The 25,994-nt window shown below is 35.9% G+C and overlaps 3 protein-coding genes across 3 annotated transcripts; 1 reads left to right on the top strand and 2 right to left on the bottom strand.

Moving 5' to 3' along the window:
- Positions 1-2,213: 2,213 nt before the first annotated feature.
- On the bottom strand, positions 2,214-7,591 carry LOC132174875 (aspartic proteinase oryzasin-1-like). The gene is made up of 14 exons (XM_059586609.1): positions 7,506-7,591; positions 5,382-5,742; positions 5,242-5,302; positions 4,907-5,001; positions 4,710-4,819; positions 4,434-4,602; positions 4,274-4,313; positions 4,076-4,140; positions 3,403-3,516; positions 3,272-3,333; positions 3,029-3,185; positions 2,809-2,928; positions 2,614-2,702; positions 2,214-2,497 (listed from the first exon to the last, which is right to left on the bottom strand). Exons 2-14 carry the CDS (start codon positions 5,721-5,723, stop codon positions 2,413-2,415), a joined length of 1,509 nt encoding a protein of 502 aa, XP_059442592.1. The 5' UTR covers positions 5,724-5,742; positions 7,506-7,591; the 3' UTR covers positions 2,214-2,412.
- Positions 7,592-8,821: 1,230 nt separating this feature from the next.
- Positions 8,822-22,726, top strand: LOC132176025 (uncharacterized). Its single transcript, XM_059588136.1, has 24 exons — positions 8,822-9,155; positions 9,408-9,471; positions 9,870-9,958; positions 10,045-10,100; positions 10,219-10,294; positions 10,520-10,586; positions 10,990-11,056; positions 11,222-11,281; positions 11,361-11,451; positions 11,562-11,603; positions 11,797-11,952; positions 12,348-12,425; positions 13,742-13,810; positions 13,911-13,976; positions 14,076-14,204; positions 14,823-14,879; positions 17,896-17,985; positions 18,196-18,261; positions 19,324-19,392; positions 19,466-19,570; positions 19,702-19,827; positions 21,510-21,568; positions 21,708-21,744; positions 22,120-22,726. The coding sequence occupies exons 1-24, from the start codon at positions 8,919-8,921 to the stop codon at positions 22,270-22,272; spliced, it is 2,109 nt and encodes a 702-aa protein (XP_059444119.1). The 5' UTR covers positions 8,822-8,918; the 3' UTR covers positions 22,273-22,726.
- A 104-nt stretch (positions 22,727-22,830) lies between these two features.
- On the bottom strand, positions 22,831-25,089 carry LOC132176033 (diacylglycerol O-acyltransferase 3). The gene is made up of 2 exons (XM_059588149.1): positions 24,390-25,089; positions 22,831-23,707 (listed from the first exon to the last, which is right to left on the bottom strand). Exons 1-2 carry the CDS (start codon positions 24,786-24,788, stop codon positions 23,000-23,002), a joined length of 1,107 nt encoding a protein of 368 aa, XP_059444132.1. The 5' UTR covers positions 24,789-25,089; the 3' UTR covers positions 22,831-22,999.
- Positions 25,090-25,994: the final 905 nt, after the last annotated feature.

A 25,994-nucleotide genomic window follows, 5' to 3' on the forward strand; every position in this document is an offset into this window, starting at 1 on the left:
GTCACACAATCACAGCAATATTGGCCGTGGGCGCGGAACTAGCTTATAGCTTGGGGGCTTCAACTTCAAGCCTAGGAGTAAAAAATGCCGGCGGTTTTTACCGTTAATCGCAAATGGCTTCTTAAGGATAAAGTTTACCTTCAAATTGGGTCGAAGGAATTTTCTTCAACATACTCTATAAAATTGACATGCGTTCCTTTTATTAATAACATGTGAGATGTACATGAGTTTTAAATAAAATTTATTCTAACTTTGTCCCTACTATTAAAAAAACATGCATCTCACATGTTCTAGGAACACATGTCACTTTTATAGAGTAGGTTGAAGAAAATTATTTCAACCCAATTTGGAGAAAAACTTTGTCCCTTCTGAAGGCCGTTAGAAAAAATTGCTAACCGCCTATGCAATTACGGTTAGCAGTTTTAGGTTTTTTCAAAATTGCTGACCGCCTATATATATATATATATGAAACGATGTCATATGTAGTATGATATTATCATCTTACCATAGAAACAACATGGATGTGATCCTTCTTTTAAAAAATAAAATAAATTTTTTTTTTTTTTTTTTTAAAAAAAAGGCGGTTAGCAGTTATTAAAGTTATTAACCGCTAACCGTCTAGGCAGTTTTAGCCAATAATCGCTAACAATTATTGTCTTTTCACCCCTATCAATCAAGCCATAAGCTAATTTCCTGAAAAATTTAAGGGGTGTTTGATAACCCTTTTTAACGAGTGTTTTTATGTGTTTTGGTAAAAAAAAAAATGTTATGATATAACATAAGGTAAAATGAGTTTTGAGTTTTTTTGGTAAAATAAGTTTTTTTTTTTTTTTTTTGGTCAATGTTTTGACTTTTTTGAATAAGAAGGAAAAGGAAAAAGAGAAAGGGTTGGCAAACACATATCCTAACTTCCTCAAAAATATATATTTTATTAGGTAGACCTTCAAATATTAATTTTCTCCTCCCCATTTTTTTTTTAACGAGTCTTGCCCCCTAACTCTAAAATTCCTAGTTTCGCTGCAAAGAAAAAGAAAAGAAAAAAACTAGCATAATAGTAAGCAACATCTTCTCTATACTTCAATGCTATAATTGTTAGAATATTAGTTAAATGATTAAATTTATTATTTTTTATAAGCTTAAGCTTCTAGGACTAGTAATTATTTAACACGTTGCAAAACTTAAATCTTAAGTTGAACTTTATCTTAGTAATTCATCTATCATTTCAATTGAATATTCTGCGTGTTAGACCTCACTTATTAAGAGTGTGTTTGAGTCCTTTCGTTAAGAGTGTTAGGGCATTAAATTCACAGATGTCTCACTTATTAAGTGAAAGTTTGAGCCCACATTCGTGAGGATGATTAAATTTACAATTTTTTGTCAATTTAAATTTTTAGGAAAAGTCGTAATTTAACACAAATCGACTACTTGATTATTGAAACCTAGTCTTAGATTTTGCATAATCAAGCTTCCATATGTTAATTGATCTTCGAAGATGTTTGCTGAGAATCCAAATTCATCTAGCTAGTCTTACATTTTACATAATCAAGCTTCCATATGTTAATTGATCTTCGAAGATGTTTGCTGAGAATCCAAATTCATCTAATCAAGATTTCAGCTATTCATCTTTCTAAAGTTTTCGTGGAGGATAAATTTGGTATATCACTCACTCAATCAGTGAGCGGAATCTAGGATATTACAGATCAAAAAATACTAGAATGAAGGCTCATGTCCTCTTTGTGTCCTTTTAAAATTGACGTGACTTTTAAAATCATCATTAAATTTGTGATAAATGATTGCCAATCAAAGTACATGTGTTTATGCTCAGTTGCTGCTTACATGAGAGACACTCCCTCGTTTAGCATCCGTCAAACCTTGCAATTAGCTTCCAACCAATAAAAGTATGTAATTCCAATCCGCTGCCTTATTCTAAAACCATGCAAAAGGATATTGAGAAAATGATAATGTTTGGAATATTACAACTTTTACTGCAACCCTTACAAACGGACATGGCATTGTTACGTAAGCCATAATCTAATTTAATTGTTTAGTAGCTAACGTGGTAAGTGCCAGGTGGATTGCAACGTCAGTTTGTAAGGAACTTTTAAAAAAAGTTGTAGCAGCTCCAAAGTTATGATAGTGAAAGGGATACTTTTCAAATTAGCAAATTGTATGAATTACTATTTTGGATTATTCCTTCAGTTTAGGAAGTTGCATCATCTAAAAGCAAACATATTAAGCAAGAATTCGATCTCCACAAATCAGTATTTATAAATACATGAACCACATGACCAAAAGTATTTGACCATAAAGTATCATAGACATCTATCAGTCATTATTAGACATCCATCATTCATTCACAACCTACCATACCTCCATCTAGCTAATAGCACTGTCTTATTCATTGGAGAATCACTAAGCAGCCTCTGCAAATCCTACTTGGAGCTTACCAAAGTCAAACACTGTGTGATAAGCTTCCATGAAGATTTCTCCAAGAATCCTGCATGAATAAAATTATTTAATGTGTGCATAAATAACAAGAAAACAATTACAAATGCATTACGATTTTATCATCTGTACTGCATAGAAGGATCCATGCTTTAAATAAGAACATACCAGAGGGGACCTTTTGGAGGAGGAACATCTAAAGGAATAAAGCCACTGATGCAGAAGGTAGAAAACCCTTGTTCAACCTTAAGGACATACTGGATCATACAATGCAAAACACAAAAAGAAACAGAATGAGAAAATGCCATTTCTTACAACATATATAGTTTTTCTTTTTTCTTTTTTTCACTTGGACTTCCATACCTGCTCAGGTGTGAGATGGAAGGATCTATTCCCAATGATGAATGAAATGGATGGCATGTTTACAATATTATCACATTTGACAGCTGATTCTGCCATTGGATTCTGCAAGTTGTCACACAGCTTCAACAAAAGCAAAAATGTGCAGAGAAGATTAGTCCTATTATGCAAATATCAGTGATTGATTCATTGAGACAAACAAAAGAGGATGTGGGAAAATAACCTTGTTCACATATTCGAATACTTTTGTTTTTGTCTTGTTTTGTTTAAGCTGACTATGGATAAATATAGCAGTCATCTCACAGGCAGTACAAAGGAGATCATCACCAACTTTCAATTCCTTCCCACTCTTCGCTTCCACCTTTGTTTCAATAATCTTGCTGCATAAATTCAAATTTTGGATTGAATACAGAGGCTACTGAGAATAAAGAAATCATAGTAAGAAAAAATAAAAGGCTTTCATAACCTCATAGGCTGAGTCCCATTTAAACAAAGTCCAATATTTGAACACAATTTGCCTGGCTGTACCTGTAGACCAGGGAAGAACAGTGTAAGACATATAACATTAGCATAAAAAGGTTATCAGAACAGACATACCCCTGATATCAAGAGATCCCACATCAGATCCCCATACTGAGAAACAACTCTTTTACAGTCCACATTCTTCAATCCTTTTACTCCAATGGCACGGTTGATTTCAGTGATGATGGCCTGAAGTTGATGAGCTTATTACAATGAAAGCATAAAAATTTAAACAAAGAGAGAATTTATTATTATTTCTTAAAGCATGTTTGGAATTGCGTTTGAGAAATAGAGTTTTTAAGTCAAAAAGAGCTTCTGAGCCAAAGCTTCGTTTTTAAGCTTTTTTCAAAAGTGTGTTTTTGCCATTTTTAGGCTTTTTGAACCCTTAAAAGTTAAAAGTGCTTTTAATTTTTTTTTACCAAAAGAGTTTTTTTTTTTTTTTTTTTTTTTCAAACGGATTTTTTGAGTATTAAAAACATTTTTAAGCTTCTCAAACGCAATCTCAAACAGGCCCTTAATCTGATTAAATGAGAAAAACTGAGTTCAACAAAGCTCTTTCCAAACTTTATGGCCACAAAAGTGGCATAGAAGAATTAGGATCCTCTTTAGTTAGTTATAGTAGAAGGATATTTTTATCCCATAAAAAATTAAAAAGACAAAAATACCCTTTCAGTATAACTAACTAGATATTATCCAGTTCATTTGAAAGGAGGGGATCGTGTTCCGGCATAGAAGTACTATCACATACCGTCGGTCCAGCAATGAAGGATGTGCCTGAATCCATTATAGCATTACAGCCACCCTCACAGAAACCTGAAATTTCAAACTTTGGAATCTTAGGAATTCAATGAAGCTTTTTATCAGAAAACAATCTAACTCTGAATGGAAGGCTTTTTGTCAGTATTCACTTTAAATGTTAATCATTTTAAGTTTGTAATGGCATTACCTGTAGAATGGTTTGCGATAAGAAAATCTCCAAATCCAATCTAGAAGATGAAACATCAAAGCAAAAGACATAAACTTAATATCTATAGAAGATTAGAAGAACTGCAAATGTGAATTATAAAGACAATTGGGTGGGAGATGAGATAGCATAAGAAGTGCACCTGCCAGTAACCTTTTTGAGTAACCGGAACATAAGTATGCTCACCCTTGAAGTGTTTGGGATCAACACCACCAAAGATGATCTCACCTCCCTCACTTTTCTCTGGATCCCGATTGAACCAGAAAGAAAAGATCTTCTGGCTTATTAGACCTTGTTGCACCATGTTATCCCTGTAACAAGTGCATGAAACATTGTCCAAAGCAACAGAAGTGAGGAAAAATCCTTTCAACATTAGAGTTAAGACAATGAAAGTTGAAAAGAATGCCAAAATCTTTACCAAACTGGCACAGCATTCTCTGCAGAAATTTCCTGAAACCCAAGTCCAAGTATCCCATCAAAGTTTGATAGTACGAAAGCAACACCTTGCCGTGTAGCCCCAATGAGTACCTCAAGGATGATAGAAATGTCTTAGCATCAAATGAAACAAACAAACATAGCATTACTGCACTAAAATACAAGGTGGAAATTTCTCACTTGATCTTTGACAACAAGATCTCCAACTTGCACATTATCTTTGCTGAGAAAGCCCGAAATTGATCCAAAACCATAATTTATATTGGAAGGTTTACCTATATCAGAAACAATAAGAAATCAAAGTCTTTCCTATTATATTCCCTCTCAAATGCTACACGAACTTCTCTTTTACACTCTTAAGTGCTTATTTTTTTTATTTAAATTCCGTCTGCTTACTCTCTTTCTGCAAGTACATGTCTGAGAGTAAGCATTTGGGAATGTAAAAGATTGAGTTCATGTAGCATTTTTACCAATAATTTCACGAAACTGTAGGAGCATTCGACTGAAAACTTTACCGATCTTCGCAAATGTACTGGACTGGCAAGTGTTGTACCTAGCATGGCCATAGCAGGCCATCTGCATGATTAAAGGGTTTCTAAGAAAACAATAGAGGGGAGTATGAAACCAAAAGCCCTTAATTACAAATACAACTTACAGAAAAATAACAGTGTGACGATGGAACCCAAAGATTGGAACTGCCTGTGTCAAAGATGACACTGAACTTCTGTGGTGGTGAGCCAATTCCAATCTCTCCATAATACCGGGCATCAAAAAGGTTCTTCAATGAGGCATTATCTGTTGCTGAAGCACCCACATTAAGCGATTTCTTGGCGAGTTTTCTCTCTTTCCCAATTATTCTAGCCGTTTTTATACTGTTGAGATCAAAACGTTGTTTCTTCAGATAGATTCTCACTATGCCATTGGAGGAAGAAGGAACAGCCAAGGAGCATACTGAAGTCAATAGGCAGAGAGCCACCAAGAGAAACTTATTCGCCATCTATGCAAAATATCAGACGCTGAAGAATAACATAGCTTTTTTATTATCATTGAGAGAATGCATTAATGGCAATAACTAATCAATTATTAGGAAAAGAAAGAAAAGAAAAGAAAACACTTGTAAAGTTCAACTCCTGCTTTCTTCATTGTTTTCATCAGGTTCTGGGAAAATGATAAAAAGATAAAAAGAGGCTGGGAAATTGCTAGATATATCTAGGAGTTGCATTCCACCAGTATCCAGAATGTAGGGAATATTGAACAATGAAGTCCATAGTGATCAAACATGAGTGCATATGCACAAAAACACACTTCCACAAGTGAAGGAGAGAGACTAAGAGCATTTTAGTATGTGCAGCAAAAACTGGGATATGTATAGTACATGTAGAGCATGTTGGGAATTGTGTTTGAGAAATATAACTTATAAGTTAAAAAGTATTTTTTTGGCAAAAGCTTTACTTTTAAGCTTTTGCTAAAAGTGCGTTTTGATCATTTTTTACTCTTAAAAGCGCTTTCAACTTTTTTTTTATCAAACGAGTATTTTTTTTTTAAACGGACTTTTTTAGTATTAAATGTATTTTTACGTCCCTCAAACGCACACTCAAACAAGCTCATAATGGACTGTTAGCTTGTAAGTTGTAACACCCAGTCTTACATTGGTAAGATGATTCGCCTATATAGAATGTGTAGATTATAAAAAGAGTTTATAAGTGCTAATTAAGAGCCTGTTTAATATTGGGTTATGGAGCTTAAAAAACATTTTTAGTATCTAAAAAGTTGTACTGAACAAAAAAATTGACATGTTTGGTAAAAGATTTCAATTTTTTTTTTTTTTTTTTTTTCACTAAAAAAAATGGCTACACACTTTTGTGAAAAAGCTTAAAAATACAATTTTTTTTTTTCTTTTTCTAAAAAACTCATTTTGACTTTAAAAACTCTATTTTTCAATGCAATCTCAAACATGCTCTAAGTCTCACATTGGTTATTTACTACGTGTGACTGAGCTTTATAAGCAAATATATGGAGTTTCAATTACAATTTGACTAGTTATTTTAAAGTGACAACATAGATGTGGTCGGCGCTGTTCATAGGTCGTTACAAATGGTATGTTAGGGATAAAGGGAGATATTGTAATACCCAAATTCCATACTAGAAAAATGATTAGCCCTGTGGATGGATTATAAATGAGCTCATGGGTGCTAAAAGTTATACATTGATTCTTTATTAAGTGAAATTGAACTTTATAAGTGATTTTAGAGAAACTCGACTAATCATTTTGGAGTGACTAATGTTTTTTCTAGCTCGAATTTGTTAGTACGTACAATGCAAACATGAGAATTCTGAATGGAATGGGAAGGGAGCTACTCCTCAGTGGAAACTGTAATGTAGTAGTTGACCTAATCTGGAATAAATTATACTTTCAGAATATATAGTTCCATTTATGGTCTAATCAGAAGGCAACACAAATCAATAGATCAGTTGATCTTGAGTGGATTAAAAAGTATATTATATGACAATTTAACTATGAAACATGTGTTGTCATTTGTGTTCAATGTTAACATGTTGTTGTGGATAAGTGTTGCAGAAACATGAAGCACTAGTCTAATCAAAATGCTGTGACAGACGTTTAATGAGGTAAATTAAAGCAAGTAACCTTTATATCCATCAACTCACATGCAGGCTTGTAGATGATGATCACCAACATAAGCAGCATTGAAATCATTTTTTCAAACTAGACAATTCCATTAGAAGATAATTGATCATACCAATTAAGAAGAAAAATTACCAGAACTTTGAGGAAGATGAGGACGCTGCAGAGAGACAGCAAAGATGGGTTGGGCTTTCTCGAGTGTGAAGCAGTGGGCGCAGCTCTTTTAGTAGTAATTCTTTTCTGGGGAAAAAACAAAGCCAATGATTAACGTACTACGTTTCATGTTTTGCATTAGACAATATTCAGTTTACTGTTGAGGAACACCGCATGAAGTTTCCTCGTGCATATATGGTTCAAAGAAAACTGGCCATATGGAATATAGCCATTGGGAGGAGAGTGATGGCACAATTTTTGGGAAGCCAACGCCGTATAGAGGGAGCAAAGTTTTCCTCCAACCAGATGAAACATGGAAAAAAACTGTCTACAATTTTTCTTCAAATTGAGGCGAGGAAATTCATCTAACTCAATCGATTTGTACGTTTAAGGACATATGTCGTATGTTCTATTATTTAGTTGAAAAAAAATTCTTTAACCCGGGCACCATTTGTTTCGACATAAAATATTTTTTGAAAAATGTTTTCTATTTTTTGGTTTTTGGTACGACAAAAAATCGTTGTCAAATTGAAAATATTTTTCAGTTGACTAAGAAAACCTCATTTTATTTTCTGTAAAATGGTTTTTTTTTTTAATTATAAATCATTTTCCGAGTTTAAACTTCTCATTCTTGCACGAAGTCTTCAAAACCACCGCCACCATCACTGAATTTCGTCAAAATCCTTTGCCACCAACCGATTGTCACCACCGGTGTTTACTGGAAGTTGCAACCTAGCGCCTTTTTGGCCGTTGTGGGAGGTCGTTGGCCATTGTCTGCCATCAGTGATTTTTCGTACGAGTCAAACACTAAGAAATATTTTATGTCATAACAAACTAAGCGTTCGAGGAAAACACTCCTTATATATATAACAAAGTTTTCTCAAAATAATTCTTCCAATATAATCTATTAATATGACATGTGTAAGGATCTAATGCATGATTTAGTACTCATGATTATTTTTACAATAGATCCACTCTATGTGTGCTACTTTTCTTTTCGATGTGGACTGGGGTGTTACACATATCAAATTAATAGACCAACCAAATATTTTTTTTTTCTTAAAAAAAAGAAAAAAACTTTGAAGGTGGAGGAAGGGGAAAGGGTTGTTTTGAACTGAAAACAAAAGAGGCCCATTTTCTAGGGTTACCCAAACGTTTGATGGCTGTTGGGCCAGCAAAGAAAAGAAAGAAAACAATATGGAGAGTTGAAAAATCAAAATTGGGCTATGACACACGAAAAGGCGAAGGAAGAATTGAAAAATCAAATCCGTGGCCATTAAGTTTGCCCCCCAAAAAGCCTCTTCTCCTTCCAAAACCAAAGCAATTGAGCAAGTGGCAGTGTACCAGTACTACTCTATATGCGCAGAGGAAGTAGAGAGCGCGCGCAGAGCAGAAATGGAATTGGACGATGATGACTGGGAGTTGAGTCCAGAAGAACTGGATTCCCTTGAAAGAGACGCCTTTCAGAAGATCGCTCAACTGCAACGCCACAATCCCAATTCTTCTTCTTCTTCTTCCTCCGCTTCCGTCAACTGTTCTTACTATAACAACAATAAACCACCACAACAACAACAAGAACTGCACCAGCGGTCTTTGCCTCCCAAACCCACTACTGATTCTTCTTCTAACAAGGTTTAAAAGCTCTCACATTGGTAGTTATTTGTCAAAAAATTTACTGGGTTCTTTTCTTAGAGTTTCTAGGGTTCAATTCTCTATTTGCTCTTACCAAATCTTTACCTGTGTGAGACTTGCTTGCGTTTAAGTTTCGATTTTTTTTCCTTAATGGCTTGTTTGGATGTCACTTTGAAAGATTTTATTTTTCTCTTTCTACGCAGCTTTTGAAAAATGTAAATATGTATATTTCTTTTTTACATTTAATTTCAGGTTGAAGCTTTGTCTTCTGGGTCCAGGGCATTGCCCTCATCAATCACAGTCAAAGTGAACACTGGTTAGCGACTCTCTTAAATTAATTTTCTTTCTTTTGGTTTGTTTTGTTCCATTTATGTGGCTTGCAGCTTCTCCAAATTATCTGCTATTTTTCCCAGTGCCCAGAGGTCCCTACTCTTCATGGACCGACTCTGCCTCTCTCTTGTATTCTGATTCAAAAATATTTCTTTGCAATCACTAACATAAAAACACAGATTAAAGAATCAGTTCTTCTTTGACGATGAAGAAAAAAAGATTGAATTTTTTCTACATCCCAGCACCTGTCTATAGTGTTTCTACCCAGTAACTGATCTTATTGTCCACAGGGTCACATCGTTTTGGCTGTAATTTATGATTGTGATGATTTCAAGTCAAATGTTATCTGAATAACTGCATATGTCTTTCTTTCTGTGCTCGAAGATAAACCATCAATGGGACTACCCAAGCTATCTGTCAAATTTTTTCTTCATGCCGGCGGAAACATTGCTTCAAAATTCTCATATGACCAGGTAGTGCCTTTATCTGCTTGCAGAATGTTAATTTTTACACGTGCGAGTCTTCTTTTGCTTATGCACTATGTTTTATTTTGTATCAGGTACTAGTAGCTGCTTTCCGCCAAATCCCCAAAGCTACTTGGAATGCAAAAGAAAGGTTTCGTCTCTCTCTCTCTCTCTCTCTCTCTCATTAATTCTATAGTTGTATCCTATATGACTTCAGACTTATTATGATTGCTTGTTTTGCACATTTGCTGGAACTATGGAATCTGTAGGCTGTGGATGTTCCCAATATCTTCCTTGTCATCGGCAGAAAAAGTCCTTGGTCAGATATCTGGTTACAATGTTGAGGTGATAACTTGTGCCCTTTTGAAATGCTGTATAGTTGGGCTACTGCAGTGATGGTTTATTTTGAATTTGTACAATCTACAAGGTTTTTTGTTCCTCTCATGTTTTAGTGTCTTAATAACTAGTAATGTTTGTCTGGAATTTGTGAATGTTTGGATTGTGCTGTTCTGTTTTTTTGTTTGGGTTGCCACATTGGATTATTTTTATTTATTTGATATTTTTTCCCAGGTGGAGAACATAGATCCCTTGGTGCATCGTGCTATTGCTGCTGCCTCTGCTCTTCCGGATCTTCGAAGTAAGATTAATGTGTGTGTATAAAATTGATTGCTACAGTTAGGTGTGGAATAGATTTGTTGGTACATCACATGATTCACATGTGCTTTGACAATTTTCAAATACTACATTATTTTCTTTTAGATTGTTTAATCTATGCCATTGTACTTTTTTTATCATGGAATTCAGTTGAAAGTTTATTACTGACCAACATAGAAACATGCATTTTGGTAGATAAAGCGTGTCATGTAAATTTGATTTTATGTTGAATGAGAGAACTCAGCTTTGAGGCTGCATTTTGATTTCAGTAAATATATATTTCGGCGTTGTTCAAAAGTAATATTTTATATACATTTTTGGATTTCCTTTTTCTTCGTGCACAGTTTCTGAAGATTTTTTTCTTTTTTTTGGTGCTTTATTTCAAGACCGATATGACAGGATGCCTAAACATGTTGAATCTAAGCTTTTGCCTTTTCAACGTGATGGTGTTAGGTATGTAGTGGATTTGGATATTTTTCCTCATTGGATTACCGTTATTTAACATGCATTAATTATTTTCCCTAGGAACACGATGAAGTTTCTCTATTACTTCATTATCACTAAACTATCGTAGTTTTTGAAACTAATATGCGTTTTTATAAGTTTTTTTTTTTTCAGGTTTATCTTGCAGCATGGAGGGCGTGTTCTCCTAGCAGATGAAATGGGACTAGGAAAGACTTTGCAGGAAATTGATTATCACTTGAACCATTTCTAGTCTTCAATGTGATTTAAGCATGTATATTGAGTTCATATGTCTTTTGCAGGCTATTGCTGTAAGTGCATGTGTCCGTGATTCGTGGCCTGTTCTTATTCTTACGCCTTCTTCCTTACGTCTGCATTGGGCTTCAGTAAGTGTTTTGTTAACTTCATATTTCAGATTTAGAAGATGGCTTCTGCCCAAAGTGCATTTGATCTTCTACTTCTTTCTTCTTATTTTTTTTTTTGTTTTCTTTTTCAGATGATTCAACAATGGCTGGATATTCCTCCATCAGATATACTTGTATGTTGTCTGAAGTCCCTTTCTAAAATTTTCTGGTTACTTTTTCTTTTGTTGTTGAAGTTGGAATCTTAATCACTTATTTTGTTTCCCTTTTATGCCCTTCATCTTTGAGAATTTGAATATTGGTTATTTTGGTTCTTTATTTTTTTTTTTATCTAAATTATTTATGTTTTGTGAATGAGTTATTCTCTAGGTTGTTCTATCTCAATGTGGTGGATCAAACAAAGCTGGGTATACAGTAGTACCATCAAATACCAAGGGTAGCATTCATCTTGATGGCCTATTCAACATCATCTCCTATGACGTAGTCCCCAAGCTACAGAATCTACTAATGGCATTAGAGTTTAAGGTAAGTACTGCCATTATTTGATTTCTACATCTTCACTGTGTTTTCCTTGTCTCATTCTCTTGGATCTTAACAATTAGTGCTGAATGGATAGCGGGGAACTAATTTTGTAGTTTCATTTTATCAAGATTCCTAGAAAAGTAAGTAATACAATTATCATGCTGAAACTTAGACAGTTAGAAAACACATGAATAAAAATAAGAGTGGATGAAATGGGGTTCAGATGGATGAGTGGCAATACTAGAAGTGATAGAGGCCTTTCTTCTCTCTTCCTCATATGTTCATGTGGCTTATAAATGCTCAATGGTTATATATTTGTGACTTACCAAGAAAAGATAATATATTGTTGTGTGCCTCCATATGCTCTCAGCAATGATACATATATTCTTTTTATTCAGGTTGTGATTGCAGATGAGTCGCATTTTCTAAAAAATGCTCAAGCAAAGAGGACAACTGCTGCCCTTCCGGTCATAAAGGTCTTTCTTTCTTGATTAAATATGACTGTATACTTGTATCTGCTAATTTACTCCTAGACTATGTTCATGCTCAAATACTAATTATCGATCCTGCACTCTTTTTGAATTACATGGTTCTTCTTGATCCTCTGTATGCAGCTGATACCCTCAGCTGCTTTTTCCCTTTCTGCCAATTATTGGAGAAGTATATTCATATCTGTGAGCAAGTTTGCTTAAGAATGATTTTTAATGGCTTCTAAGCAATCTTATTGGTCTATTCGAGGGATTTTTGTTTTCTTTTAGGGAAGCAATTGAAGTTTAAATATGCTATTTGGCCACTTCAGGGTCCTTAACTGCAGAAACAGGCGTACCTACTCTTTAATGTATTTCTTCATCAATGATCTCCAAGCATTTAAATTGGTAACCTTATGATGATCTCCAAGTATATCACATTATAAACTTTGGTGGCTATATAATCTTTCACTAGATTTGCTTTTGGTGGACAACACTGCCTCACTATAAAAGACTTGGTTGATGCCCTTAAGCAAGCTAAACCAGCACCCCCTTGCATAAAGCATGCTTAAGCAGTTACATTTTTCCTTTTTGTCTTACTGAACCAGCAAAAGTGATTATGGTCCAAATAATGATGTTGAAAGGAGGTATCTTTTGGAAGAATTGGTTGGCATTATGAGTTGGTGGAAGCTGTGGTGTATTAGAGGTGACTTCAATGTTTCTTTTTCATGTGAAAAATCATGTGAGTCTAGATAATAGCAGCTACATGGGAGTTTTCGGAATTTATATTTGATCAGCGACTCATGGACAAAGAGTGGGGAGTCTAATCACCTTCTTCTTCATTGTGATGTAGCAAGAGATTTATGGTGCTTGCTATTTAATTTGGTGTGTAGTGGGTTAGGTGAGAAGGGTGAGAGAGTTGTTGATGAGTTGGGGAGGTTAGGTGAGGTGTTGTAACTTTTTGGAAGTTTTTAGGTTGGCTCCTTTATGCTTAATGTGGTGTATTTGGAGAGAGTGAAATGCATGAAGCTTTGAAGATAGAGAGACTTCGGTAGTAGAGCTGAAAATGATTATATTCAACTCCCTTTACACATGGATAGTAACATATAATAGTTTGTTTGTTTTTCTAGTTTTTTTGAGTTTTTGAACCTTTTTTATTGAATAGTTGTGTACTAGGTTTTTGTCTTTCTGCATTTTTCAATGAGATTAAGTTACTTAACAAAAAAAAGAACAGGCCAAATGCATATTGATCTTGCTCTCTTTGTGTTTCCTCTTTCCTCTCATTCCTTCTGTTGCCACAAAACTTACAAGATCAATGATTTCAGAAAGCTCAATATGTAATACTGCTTAGCGGAACTCCTGCTCTATCCCGACCAATTGAGCTATTCAAGCAGGTACTTTTACATGCCAGTTCACAAGTTATTTGTCACCATCAAAAGAACAGTTGAAGGCTATATTCTAATCATTCTGTACAAATTGTGTTACATTTTACAGCTGGAAGCATTGTATCCTGATGTATATAAGAATGTTCATGAATATGGTAGCCGATATTGCAAGGGTGTAAGTGACAAGTCTCTTTGAATGAAAAACCTGTGTAGTTTAGTTATTCTACTGTTATATAGGTCATGAACGATGCTGCTTCTTTCACTAATCTTTTAGGGAATTTTTGGAGTATATCAAGGTGCAAGTAACCATGAAGAATTGCACAATTTGATGAAGGCAACTTTGATGATTAGAAGACTTAAAAAAGACGTTCTTTCTGAGCTTCCTGTGAAGCGCAGGCAACAGGTAGTTTTTCTTTTAACCTTTTCTCCTTGTCGTTTACCAGCAGTTCAGCCTGTGGCTGGCCTTTTTACATATGAGGAATACTACATTTTATAATGTCTGGTTGGTTTTGTAGTATATGATAGCTCTTTGCCCTTGTAATTACTGAGCTTTTGTATTTGCTTTGAATTTTTTTTTTTTTAAAAAAAGGATCAACTTTGGGTGGTAATAATCTGGAGCATCAATGGGTTTGTGCAATCCAAATTGGGAAAAGTTATGCAGTTTGGATCTGGGAGATTTTTATTCCATTGGCTTGGTGCAGCTATTTTGGCATTTAAATACCATCCTGTGGGTAAAACTCTTACATGGCTGGGAATCAAACATTGCTTGAATTGTGTTTTTCGAATTATTTTTCTTATTCTATATATATATATATATATACCTTCTGCTCGTGTGGTGTGTCTGTTTTTGTGGGTGAGCATTTGATTGCATGTGTGTTTCTATGCACATGCACACCTGTAAGTATGTCTCTATGTGCATTTGCGGGCACTCGTGCCCAAGATCATATGTGTATGGGTTGGAAGTTGGAAAATGTTTATCTTTGCGGTCCTATTATATAATTTCCTCTTAATTGATTCTCAGGTCTTCCTAGATTTGGCTGAAAAGGACATGAAACAAGTCAATGCTTTATTTCGTGAGGTAATTTAGTTCATTCATAGTTGATTTTTAACTTGAACTTTGTCTGATTAAAGTAATTATGAATCTTTAGGGAAGTAAAAGTGGTCACTTGTGCGTTGCAACTTTATCTGGTTTTGGAAATTTAGTTTCGATTCTGCGTAATAGTTACAGTTTCATCAGTTGCATGGTAGATGTCAAACAAGTGGAACCGGTTTCAGTGGTTCTCTACTAAGTTTCATAGGGTTGATTTGCCTTAACCATTGGCTGCTAGGTTGAGAATACTTTTTATATTTATACGTATGTAGTACTTATTCGATAATGTTGAACAATGGACTTTTTTTTTTGTGAATAATAATTTATTAAAAAGAGAAGGCAAAGCTCTCGTACACGAAAAGTATACAAGAGAAGCTACTAGCCCTAAAGGTGTTTGAAATCTAAAAAGTTAATAAGATCTAAATACTTGAAGAGGGGAAGTTAGGAACATAGATAATAGCCCAATCCAAAAGAGATCTAAATAAAGAGGTTTTTAAACAAAGCATTTTTGACTTGCAATCCTTGAATAGGCGCCGATTTCTTTCTCTCCAAACGCTCCACATTAAAATCACATAAATAGCTTTCCAGATAGCCTCCTTGGGATGTCCCCACCGCTACTCTTTAACGAAGTAGCTCTTGGATGTTGTTAGGCATAGTCCATGTAAATCCGAATAAGATGAGAACCAAGTGCCACAGATCTCTAGTGTACTTGCAATGGAGAAAAAAGTGATTAACGGTCTCCTCATTCTTTTTATAAAGGCAATACCACTTAACAAGAATGATACCCCGCCTTCTAAGATTATCAGCTGTAAAGATTCTACCCCAAGTTGGCGTCCAAGTAAAGAAGGCTATGCGGGGCGGAGCCTTAGCCTTCCAAACACCTTTCTAGGGGAACAAGCACGACTTTTTAGTTTGTAAAGACTTATAAAAGCTTTTCACTTCAAATATATTGTTGCTGGTTGGGTTTCATAACAATCTATCCTCTTTCCTGGATGGGTTGTTGGGGGGTATAACAAAGAGAGGAAAGATTCGAGAGATTCCAACTCCCAATCCTGTATTGCCATGATGAAACTCAAATTCCAATAAATAGAAGTTTTTTGGATTCCAAGTAATCCGACACCAAGGCCACTTTGACACGAGCTATTGTGTACAAATTTGGGAATGAAGGTTTGAGAGTAGCTTCACAACACCAGACATCATGCCAAAACCGAATACGAGAGCCATTTCGAACCCTAAATGAGACAAAGTTGGAGAAGAGCCCCTACCCATTCCTAATATTCTTCCAAATGCATATCCCATAGGGCTGCTCGGGCCAATCCCCACTCAAGATCTTGTACTTCTCAACAAACACTTGTTTTCATAGAGAAGACTCCTCTTGCATGAATCTCCAAAGCCATTTACCAAGTAAAGCTTTTTTGAATAGCATGAGGTTTTTAACTCCCAATCCTCCCTTGGGAATTGAGGAACATATTATTTTCCTAGTTTCACCAGATAATGCTTGGCTCTCCGTCTAGTCCGTCCCAAAGAAAGTCCCTTTGAAGGCACTCCTACCGTTTAGCTACTTCGACCAGTAAAGGGAACAAGGACAAGAAGTAAGTAGGTAAGCATAATAACATGCTCTTGATTAGGGTAAGGCGGCCACCCCGAGACAAGTAAATTTTCTTCCAATTACCAAATATTCCTTTCATTTCTCAGCTACCCCGTCCCAAATAGCTTTTGATTTAAAAGAAGCGCCCATTGGAAGTCCCAAATAAATCAAGGGTAGAGAGATGTTGTAGCTGACAATATCAGCCAACTCTTCCTGATGCGGAACCTCCCCCCACTGCAAAAACTGATTTCCAAAGATTAACCTTTTGAGCATTCCTAGTGAGCTCTTCAAATTTAGGTTTTCTAAAAAAATTTGAAAAACTCACAAAAAGGGGCATTTGACAAGCTTTCTACTCTATTTCTATTAAAGTATTGATTAAGTGATTAAATTTACCTTTTCTTATTAGCTTAAACTTTTGGGATAACTGGTAATTTAACATGGTATCAGAGCCAAAGGTCCTGAGATCAAACATTGACTCCATTTAAATTAACAATTCACCCTCATTTAAATAAAATATTCCACGTGTTGGGCCTTACCTATTAAAAGGGAGTTTGAGTTCACACGTGAGGGGGAGTGTTAAAGTATTGATTAAGTGATTAAACTTACCTCTTCCTATTAGCTTAAGCTTTTGGGATAATTAGTAATTTAACAATTTCAAATTTTACTTTTGTTAGACAAGCTCTTCAAATATCAAGAGCCAAAATGTGAAAGCTATTTACTTTTTCAAGCGTATATATTCATTTCCCTCCTCTCTCATCTATTAAGGACATAAAAAGAAATAAAAATGAATATTTAACTAAAATAGAGAAAGAGAAAACCTTTTAGAAAAGGTTTGAGAATATGGCCCAAAATTTTGGGCTTAGGCCCAAAATTTCCTCAAAATACATGAGAATATGGCCCAAATTATAGATTTGATCTCGGTCTGCACCGCACATAGTAAGTGTATCATTTGCAAAGAGGTGTGATATTCCCAGTAAGGCGTTCTTGGAATCTTGATTGGTAACCACCAACCATAATTCAAGAGAGCATTCTATTGAGAACCTCCATGACAATCACGAAGAGGAGAGGCGAGAGAGGATCCCCTTGACAGAGGCCCCTAGAGCTACTGAAGAAACCATGAGGACTACCATTGATCAAGATAGAGAAGCAACCGTGGAAAGCCTGTTTTTCTTGATATAAAACATTTCTTTTATTGATATCTGGATTTGTCTGTAGTGGCTAACATTTCTTTTTCCATATCTTGTACAATTGTATTTTCTATTTTTCCCTGTATGTGTTAGTGTTGCTATCTTTTAGAGTCATAGTATGCATGATCTTCATTCATTGCAATTGGTTCCTCAAAGTTCCTTGAAGCTGCAGTTTGTTTCCTGAAGAAAATAGGGTTAACAGAAACTCATATCGACATCTGTTTTGTAGTTAGAGGTGATAAAAGGCAAAATTAAAGCCTGCAAATCTCAAGAGGAAGTTGAGTCACTTAAATTTGCTGAGAAGAATCTTATTAACAAGGTATTCATATATAGTTTTGAATATATCGAAGAATTTGGTGCACATAATATGTTGAAAAGGTCGCTACTATCATTTACATGACTTTTCTTAATTATGTGCAATAGGTGCCTCTTTAACCCATTTTTTACCTACTGTTCAAATTGATTTTTCTTTATAGTTGCATTACCTAAGGTAAATTCTTACCCCTGCTAACTCTTTATTGGATTCCAGATATATACTGATTCTGCTGAAGCCAAGATCCCGGCAGTTCTAGATTACCTGGGAACTGTCATTGAGGTACTTTTACCTTGACCTGCCTTCAATTATCTCCTCCCTTCTTTATTTAGAAGTGTTTAACTGCATACATCTATGGAGGATGGAAGTTATTCGAAGACATCTCAAAAATTTAAAAGATATGATTTGTTCATTGATATTCTTGGTGTATGCACATGTTGTGAGGTAGTCTTACTTTGGGAAGAAGAATTTTCCACATTAAGTAGGTGGATTATAAATGTGCTCATGGGTGTTAAGTCCCACATTGGTTCCTTACTATTAAGATTGGGCCTTATAAGTGATTTTAGGGAGCTCCAATTGCAACTTGACTAATCCTTTTGGAGTAATTGCGCAGATGTGGTTAGCACTTTCTCTGGGTTGTACACATGTATATTAACTGCATATTTTTGATGTGCTGACATTCATGGGCATGTTTGTTAAGTTCATCTTTGCCTGTTTTGCATTTTACTACATGGACAAAGTCCCTTTATAAGTGCTTGTTTTGGATTGACAATCTTTGAATACTTGACATACATTTCCTAGAAGTTTCACGCTTAAATTTTTTATCTTTTTCAAATCATGCAATACACAATAGACCTCAGATCTACATGCATTTGCAAACCTCTCTGTTCACTGCATGTATGGGACAACTTTACATATTCCTGGGCAGATTATTTCCTATTTTAGGTTCTTAGTTCAAGGCTTTGTTTATACTCGTTCAAAGATTTAGATCGAACTCCATTTTTAGAGCTCATTTAAGTGGTGATCTTATGTTCAGTTGTCTGGATTGTTTATGGTGGTGAGTTAAATACATCAAAAAATAAATAAAATTGTGACATTAATTAGTTACATTAGGTACATTATATTTCACTGAAGGGTTATTATGTTTGTCTGATCCATGATGAAATATCCCCAAACCAGTAACTCACACTATCTGCGTGCAACTCATGATGTTTCTAAATTCTACCTCCTGGCAGAAGGCATTCTCAATTTCCAGTATTACTTGTACACTTGTTTCTGCATTGTAAATTGTATTGGAATGTTCCTTTCATGTGTTTTAACATTGTCATACAATGGTTGTTGCAGGCAGGCTGTAAGTTTCTTATATTTGCACACCATAAGCCGATGATTGACTCTATATATGAGTTTCTTCTTGTAAGACCTCTTACAATTTTATTGAACTTCTCTCATGATTGATCAATTCTCACAAAAACTGCCAAAACTCCAGAAGAAGAAAGTGGGTTGCATTCGAATTGACGGCAGCACCCCCCCAGCATCAAGGCAAGCTTTGGTTACAGATTTTCAGGAGAAAGATGCTATCAAGGCAGCAGTAGTATGACAGTTTGATCATTTATTTCTATAACTTGTTGACTACTTTCTCCATCAATCTTCTTTTTTACTTGTAATCTGGTATTAAAGCTATAATCTGAATCTAAGTTTGCCTTTTTAATTGTCAATGTGCAGCTATCTATCAGGGCTGGAGGTGTTGGGTTAACTTTAACAGCTGCAAGCACGGTTATTTTTGCAGAGTTGTCTTGGACTCCAGGTGATCTGATTCAAGCTGAAGATCGTGCTCATAGGATTGGCCAGGTAAACTACAGCAAAATGTTTCTGGAGTCACGAAACATAGCACACATTAATTCAGAGTTATTAATTGTGCCTCTTTAGCACTGAAGAAGTGGAGGCTGTGGATTGTTCTTGTCTGTGGTATGTGCTTACTGGTGGTAGTGAAAATAGGAATTACTTAAGATTTAGGAATCCTCCCTGGGCTATTGCTTCTATTGGTGAAATTCAGGAATCAGTTTAGTGGAAAGTATGATAGGTGGCTGTGGAACAATGGTGATTAGAACTTTATTTGTACTTTGTGAAGGTGCAGTGATTGGGTTGTTTCGATAATATGCATCAGTGGCAACCACACATTTCTTTTGATTAAGTGGTACTTCTGCACACACACATTGATGCAGGCCTGATAGCTTCATTTTCTAGATAGGACATAAAGCAGCCTGGGAGGCTTGGAATAGGGGGCGTAGCACTACTTTTTAAGTGTTCTGTTTTGGTGTTATTGTATGTGTGGTCCTTAAGTAGGGTTCTCAGCCATTATTCTGTTACCTAAGAAGTCATGTGCCAGTAATGTGATATGTTTAAGGGTGAGTTTATTCACTTTTATTTTAAGAGTGAGCATATATTTGCTTTTTAAGCCTCTTGGCAGAACTTCTTGCCGCTAAATAATATGAAATTGGTAAGTAATATGAATTTTAATACTCTCTCTGAGCTGGGACTTTCTGCACTATTCAGAGGCCAATTGGGTTTGGTTGGTCCCATTGCCTAAACACATGTTTCTTGGTTTTCCTCTTGTATATGTGATCTGGAAAAGAAATGTTAGAATTTTTTAGGACCGTGAGAAGACGATGGAGAAACTTAAGTCTTTCTTTTTCAAATTTTTTTTCCACTGGACAACTTTAGATCTTAATGGGCTTAACTTTCATTATTTTCTTGCCTCTTTTCTCCTTCTTAATAGGTGTATCACTTGTATACTTTTTGTGTATTTGGGTTGCGCTTTTCACCCTTTTCAATGAAATTTCAATTACTTATTAAAAAAAAAATGAAATATGTCAATGCATCAACTCATCATGTAACTTGAAATGCATGTCAGCCTTATCAGGATAAAAGGAATTGGAATAAGGTGCTGGCGTCCACCAATAGGAGTGTTTAGCTTTATTGTCTCTGATTTCGAATTGTTGGGGTTTACTGTATGGAGCAGACTTGAGGCGCAATTCAATTCTGGTTAATAGTTACCAAAACCATGAGACAGAAAATGCTGAAAGTCAAACACTCTTATCTTGCTCAAAATTTTTTCTTTTTCTTTTTAAAAAAGGCATTCCACGTTTTTGAAAGCATATGTGTGTTCTTGGAAGATTAAGAACATGGCAAAAGTCACTAAGTACACCTCGTCTCCTACTTTCTTCCGTCAAGTTTTTGTTCATTTATAATTTCGGGTTTGTCGGTCCATAACCCGACTATAAACTGACCTGAAGGAGATCGGTTTGGTTCATTAGCTGACCCCCTTGGTCTGTTAGTCGGTTACCATAACTGACCACGGATGGCCGTTGGTAGGGCTGAATATCGACCCAAGGGGGCTGGTGCTCGGCCCTAAGATTAGGAATTTGCTGTACTGTCATTGCTCCTTATTTTGAGCTTTCTTTAAATATTCTACTAGCTAAACCCAATATCTGTTTGTCTAGTTCTTTGACATGCTTGTTTTATGTTTCTAGGTGTCTTCAGTCAATATATACTACCTGCTAGCAAATGACACAGTTGACGACATCATTTGGTATGTTTATTTGCTATTATTAGAGGGCATAATTTATGTCTTTGTTGGAGTTTTAATGGTTGAACAAGGCTGTGGTCAATGATTATGATGTTGATGATGATGATCGGTAAGTAGCGTTGATCTATTATTTCTCCTCCAGGGATGTTGTTCAGAGCAAGTTGGAAAACTTAGGACAGGTAAATTTGCCTTCTTTCTCTCTCTCTGTTCATGTGGATTAATTGTGTCTTGATTTTCCTAAGAGCTCCGAGATTTGTTTGTCTACCAAAGTAGTAGTAATAATAATATAACAATATCATCAATAATAACAATAACATATGCAGTCACTGTACTGTGCTCTTATATGTAGTTGCTACATTCCTCTTCAGTATCTTGGTTTGAAGTATTTACGAAGTTAAAGAGGTTTTCATTTTCCAACTACCTGGTAAAAAAAAAAGAAAAATAGGGGGAAGAGAATATCTTATTTTTTGTGATTTGCAGTTGGTGATTAATTTTTATACTGCTTGATATGCCCCTTTAGTTTGTAAACTGAATTCCAATTACTGAACAATTAGATGCTTGATGGCCATGAGAATACCTTGGAAGTTTCATCCAGCCAGCCAAGAAGCAGCCCCGCAAAGCAGAAAACACTCGACTCTTTCATGAAGCGCTGTAAAAACGTGGATGACTTGGAACATCAGTCCAAGTTCAAATATCCCCGGCACTGAGCCACGTACCCACATATACAAATGTACAGGCACACGGAAATTGTCCTTTTCACATGGCAGAGGCATCCAGAAGTATTTTGATCATATCCAGGTGTGTCCTCTTAACCCCCCATTCTGCAGTTGGGGCTTTGGCTCCCAGCACTTTTTAAGGGAAGAGGAACCCTCAGATTAGAGTTAGGAATCAGTAACTAGATCCATTGGAGCCGAGGCATGTAGATTTATTTAATAGATGCCTCTTCCCGTAAATCAGATGCTGCTGGAAAAAAAATCCAACAGATCAGATGGTTCAGCACTTCAGCTTGCCATTCAATAGTTTTGATTTGTCTTGTCCACTTCGCTTCGTGGGGGCAATTATACAGAGAATCCTGAACCAATCCTGGGCTTTTTGTTTCTTTCATTTTTCTTGTAACATAAACAGCAAATTTTAATACAAATACACAGGTGTTGAAGTGCACATCGCTATATCTAATCTAAGCCTATTTACAGAGTATTGTAGTGAAGTATCTCTACTCCAGACTGATAAGGCAATTACTTAGAGAAACTGCGACGCAAAAGAAATTATTAGAGCAAGTTATTGCAGAATGCATTCCATTACGCAATAGGCATATTTAGATTTACACTAATGAAAATAGGATCTTTAAGTATGTCAGAAACAATGCAAATTTGTTATCACAGACAATTTGACCAAATACATATTGGAGCCAAGCAATATCACTAATAAAAAGCTCTACTGAACCGCTGCTGCCAAGTCTTTCTGGTCATCCCCAAAGAAATTAGAAACAATAGCACCCACATCTTCCAATGCAACCCCAATAACCAAGGGATTCGTAGGAGCCATAACAGAAACATCTAACCCCTCAGCTTGACTGCCATCAGCACAATTCAAAACCCTTACATTAGGACCATCTTTGCACTTGCCCAAGCATTTACACTCAACAACAGCACCCTCGACACCTATTACCCTTCCAAATTCTTCCAACAATGCAGGACCTCCTGATTTTTTGCACTTCTTACCCATGCAAACCTCAATCCTCTGTGCTCCTGTCGCTATGCTACTTATGTCATTATGGCCTACATTGCTACTACTAAAACTCGTACTGATTTTAGTGCAGCATTCTACTTCATTGTTCTCTGATCTACAATCCCCCAATCCATTTGCCTCAGTTGTGTTCCCTTCTTCCGTCAGCCAGCTAGAAAGGGTCAATGTTGTTGCATTTTCTTGAGTAGCAGATTGCAATTCATCTAGTTGCACTGGTTCTTCATGGGGTTCACTTCTCAGGCAGCTCATGTCAATCACCTCTTCACATTCACTGTCACTCGATTCAGACAATGATGATTCACAATCAAGCTTGGAAGTCTCTTGCTTCCTTTTTCTCTTCAAGTCATCCTCTGCTCTTAGATGTTGCAGTTGTTTCATCAATACCTCTGCTGCATCCTACATTGCATAAAATAGGCATGTCAATTATGAAGCTAGAAGAATTACGTGCGACACAATCTACAATTTCCTCTGAGCTCTGTACAAGAAAAAATAGATCATCTATGCATTGTTCAAGTTTTCGGTTCAACCCAAACATCTGCAACAATATCAAAAAACTATGGAAAAAAAAGGCTTCTAGGTTCAATAACGAATCAAATAGTTTATAGAACTACGCCATGAAACGTCCCCAAGAATTTCATGTATACCCTTAAGTTGGTGCCTACATAAGCCTAATCTAGTTATCCCAACAGGGTATAGGTTAATTATACAACCAAAAACATGGCAGCCAGTGCAGATCCACAACCAACTAGAATCATGATTAAATTTAAGAGATTCTTCCATAAACCAATATATATATATGAACATTCAATTCTAAAGATAATTTTGATAGGATTCTCAAATAATCCCCTTCCTAATTTAGCTTGATTTTCCTTTGATTTTGTGTCCGAAAACCTTGGGTTCCTCCTATCAACTTCTATGAACAACGTGGTGATTAAGACGCGAATCATAATTATAACTATACAAGCCTGATCACCTTATAGAACTACAGATAAAACAAAGAGAAGTTATAGGGGATCAAGTAATTAAAAACCAAAATTATACCAGATTAATAGAGGTTTAAAACAGGCAAAAGTCATACCGACATAGCCTTCCGTTGAGCTTGAGCAGCCAAATCGTCGTCAGAGTCCACGCCAAAGCCCATATCAGAAAACTTGGACAAGTCCTTGGTCAAACCCTTCAGCAATTTCAACTTCTTCTTTGCAGTGACCGCCTTCTCCTTCTCCTTCTCCTTCTCCTTTTTCCCACCACACCTGGGACCCGCATAATAGTACTGCAGATGCCCGTTATCGCAAAACCCAGAATTTATCATCAAAGCCCCATACAACTTTCTGGGTCTCGTGAAAGCTCTGGAATCTCCGTAACCCAGAACCCGAAACTCGCTCGGACCGACCGAGACAGATGGCTTGGCAGAGTGGGCATCGATTACAGCGCCGGATAAGCACGGAACCCGCCGGAAAGCTACTCCGGAGACCTCCATCGACTTTGCGCGTTTGATTGATTTTGACGCCGAAACTTCTTCAACAGTTCAACCCACCAAAAAGTCGCGCACACAGAGAAAGAGAACGAGAGAGAGAGAGAGAGAGAGAGAGAGAGGGGAGGGATTACTTTGGACGGATACGTATCTTTATACTACGGAGAGAGATGGTGGGAAAGTGTCTGCAAACGTGGGTGTTTTCCATTGGGTGCTTGTGACGTGGCTCAGAATCTGGAGGCTCGTGACAGTTTTCTGTTTGCCACGCTCTTTCCTCGCACCGGCGTACGAACCCGGTCGATCTCCGATGTTTGATTGTTCGGTAGGGGAATACACGGCTGACAAGTGAGCCAAGTGGTTCCACGTGGGTACTTATCTTTTTTCTTTTCCAATTCAATTAAAATGAGATAAGTGGTCTATTTTTATTTTATTTTTTAGAAGTAAAAATAATAAGGAAAAACAATCAACTGAAGTTAATCTATTTGGGTGTAATCATACTAACACTTGTTGAAAATCAATGATAAGAAAGGTCTAGACAGTAAAAAACTAAAGCATTCTTTGAGTTATGGTTGAGTTATGGTTTGATCCAATAACATCATAGACTAGGTGTCTTAGCTTTGTTGTTGTATGGAAATTAAACTTCATAGTATTTGGTTGATTCAATGATTGCATCTCCCTTTCCAACCCCATCTTCCATTCAAATCTTTGGAAATTTCTTCATATCTAGATCTCCTATTCGAGATTGTAATCCTTTTATTTTTTTATTTTTTCTAATGAATAAACAAATATATTTGGATGCATAAATAAATTCACAAAATCATATTCTAGAGAACAAAAAGCATGATCTAATTGTATATGTTGTCACATAATGAATATGATTCCACGTCATTTGATTTTCATTATGTACACCGTTGAGTATAACAAAATGAAATTTAAACCATTAAATAGGTTTAAATGGTCAAGATTACTGGCCCTTAATCTGCCAAGAAATAAGGCATGGAATGGGCTATGGAGAATATAATTGGTGGTTGGGAGGTAAATTGATGAATAACCATTATTATTATTATTATTATTATGTTCATTTTTTTATTAAGGGTTAAATACTCCAAACAACCCTAGGGTTTTCCAACTTTATTTTTTCTCCCCTGGGGTTTCATTTTTATCACAGGAGGTCCCTGTAGTTTTGATAAATGATCAAGTTAGTCCATCCGT

This window comes from Corylus avellana, chromosome ca1, assembly GCF_901000735.1.
Source record: "Corylus avellana chromosome ca1, CavTom2PMs-1.0".
In the NCBI taxonomy this organism is placed as follows: Eukaryota; Viridiplantae; Streptophyta; class Magnoliopsida; order Fagales; family Betulaceae; genus Corylus; species Corylus avellana.

Excerpts from the sequence above, each read along its gene's own strand:
- LOC132174875 (XM_059586609.1), bottom strand. The coding sequence starts at position 5,723 with ATGGCGAATAAGTTTCTCTTGGTGGCTCTCTGCCTATTGACTTCAGTA. Across the intron at positions 4,820-4,906 it reads ATCTTGTTGTCAAAGATCAA|GTACTCATTGGGGCTACACG; the intron begins GTGAGAAATTTC and ends ATCATCCTTGAG. Across the intron at positions 4,141-4,273 it reads TATCGCAAACCATTCTACAG|GTTTCTGTGAGGGTGGCTGT; the intron begins GTAATGCCATTA and ends TTGAAATTTCAG.
- LOC132176025 (XM_059588136.1), top strand. The coding sequence starts at position 8,919 with ATGGAATTGGACGATGATGACTGGGAGTTGAGTCCAGAAGAACTGGAT. Across the intron at positions 9,156-9,407 it reads CTGATTCTTCTTCTAACAAG|GTTGAAGCTTTGTCTTCTGG; the intron begins GTTTAAAAGCTC and ends ATTTAATTTCAG. Across the intron at positions 13,811-13,910 it reads CAATTGAGCTATTCAAGCAG|CTGGAAGCATTGTATCCTGA; the intron begins GTACTTTTACAT and ends TACATTTTACAG.
- LOC132176033 (XM_059588149.1), bottom strand. The coding sequence starts at position 24,788 with ATGGAGGTCTCCGGAGTAGCTTTCCGGCGGGTTCCGTGCTTATCCGGC. Across the intron at positions 23,708-24,389 it reads CTCAACGGAAGGCTATGTCG|GATGCAGCAGAGGTATTGAT; the intron begins GTATGACTTTTG and ends TATGCAATGTAG.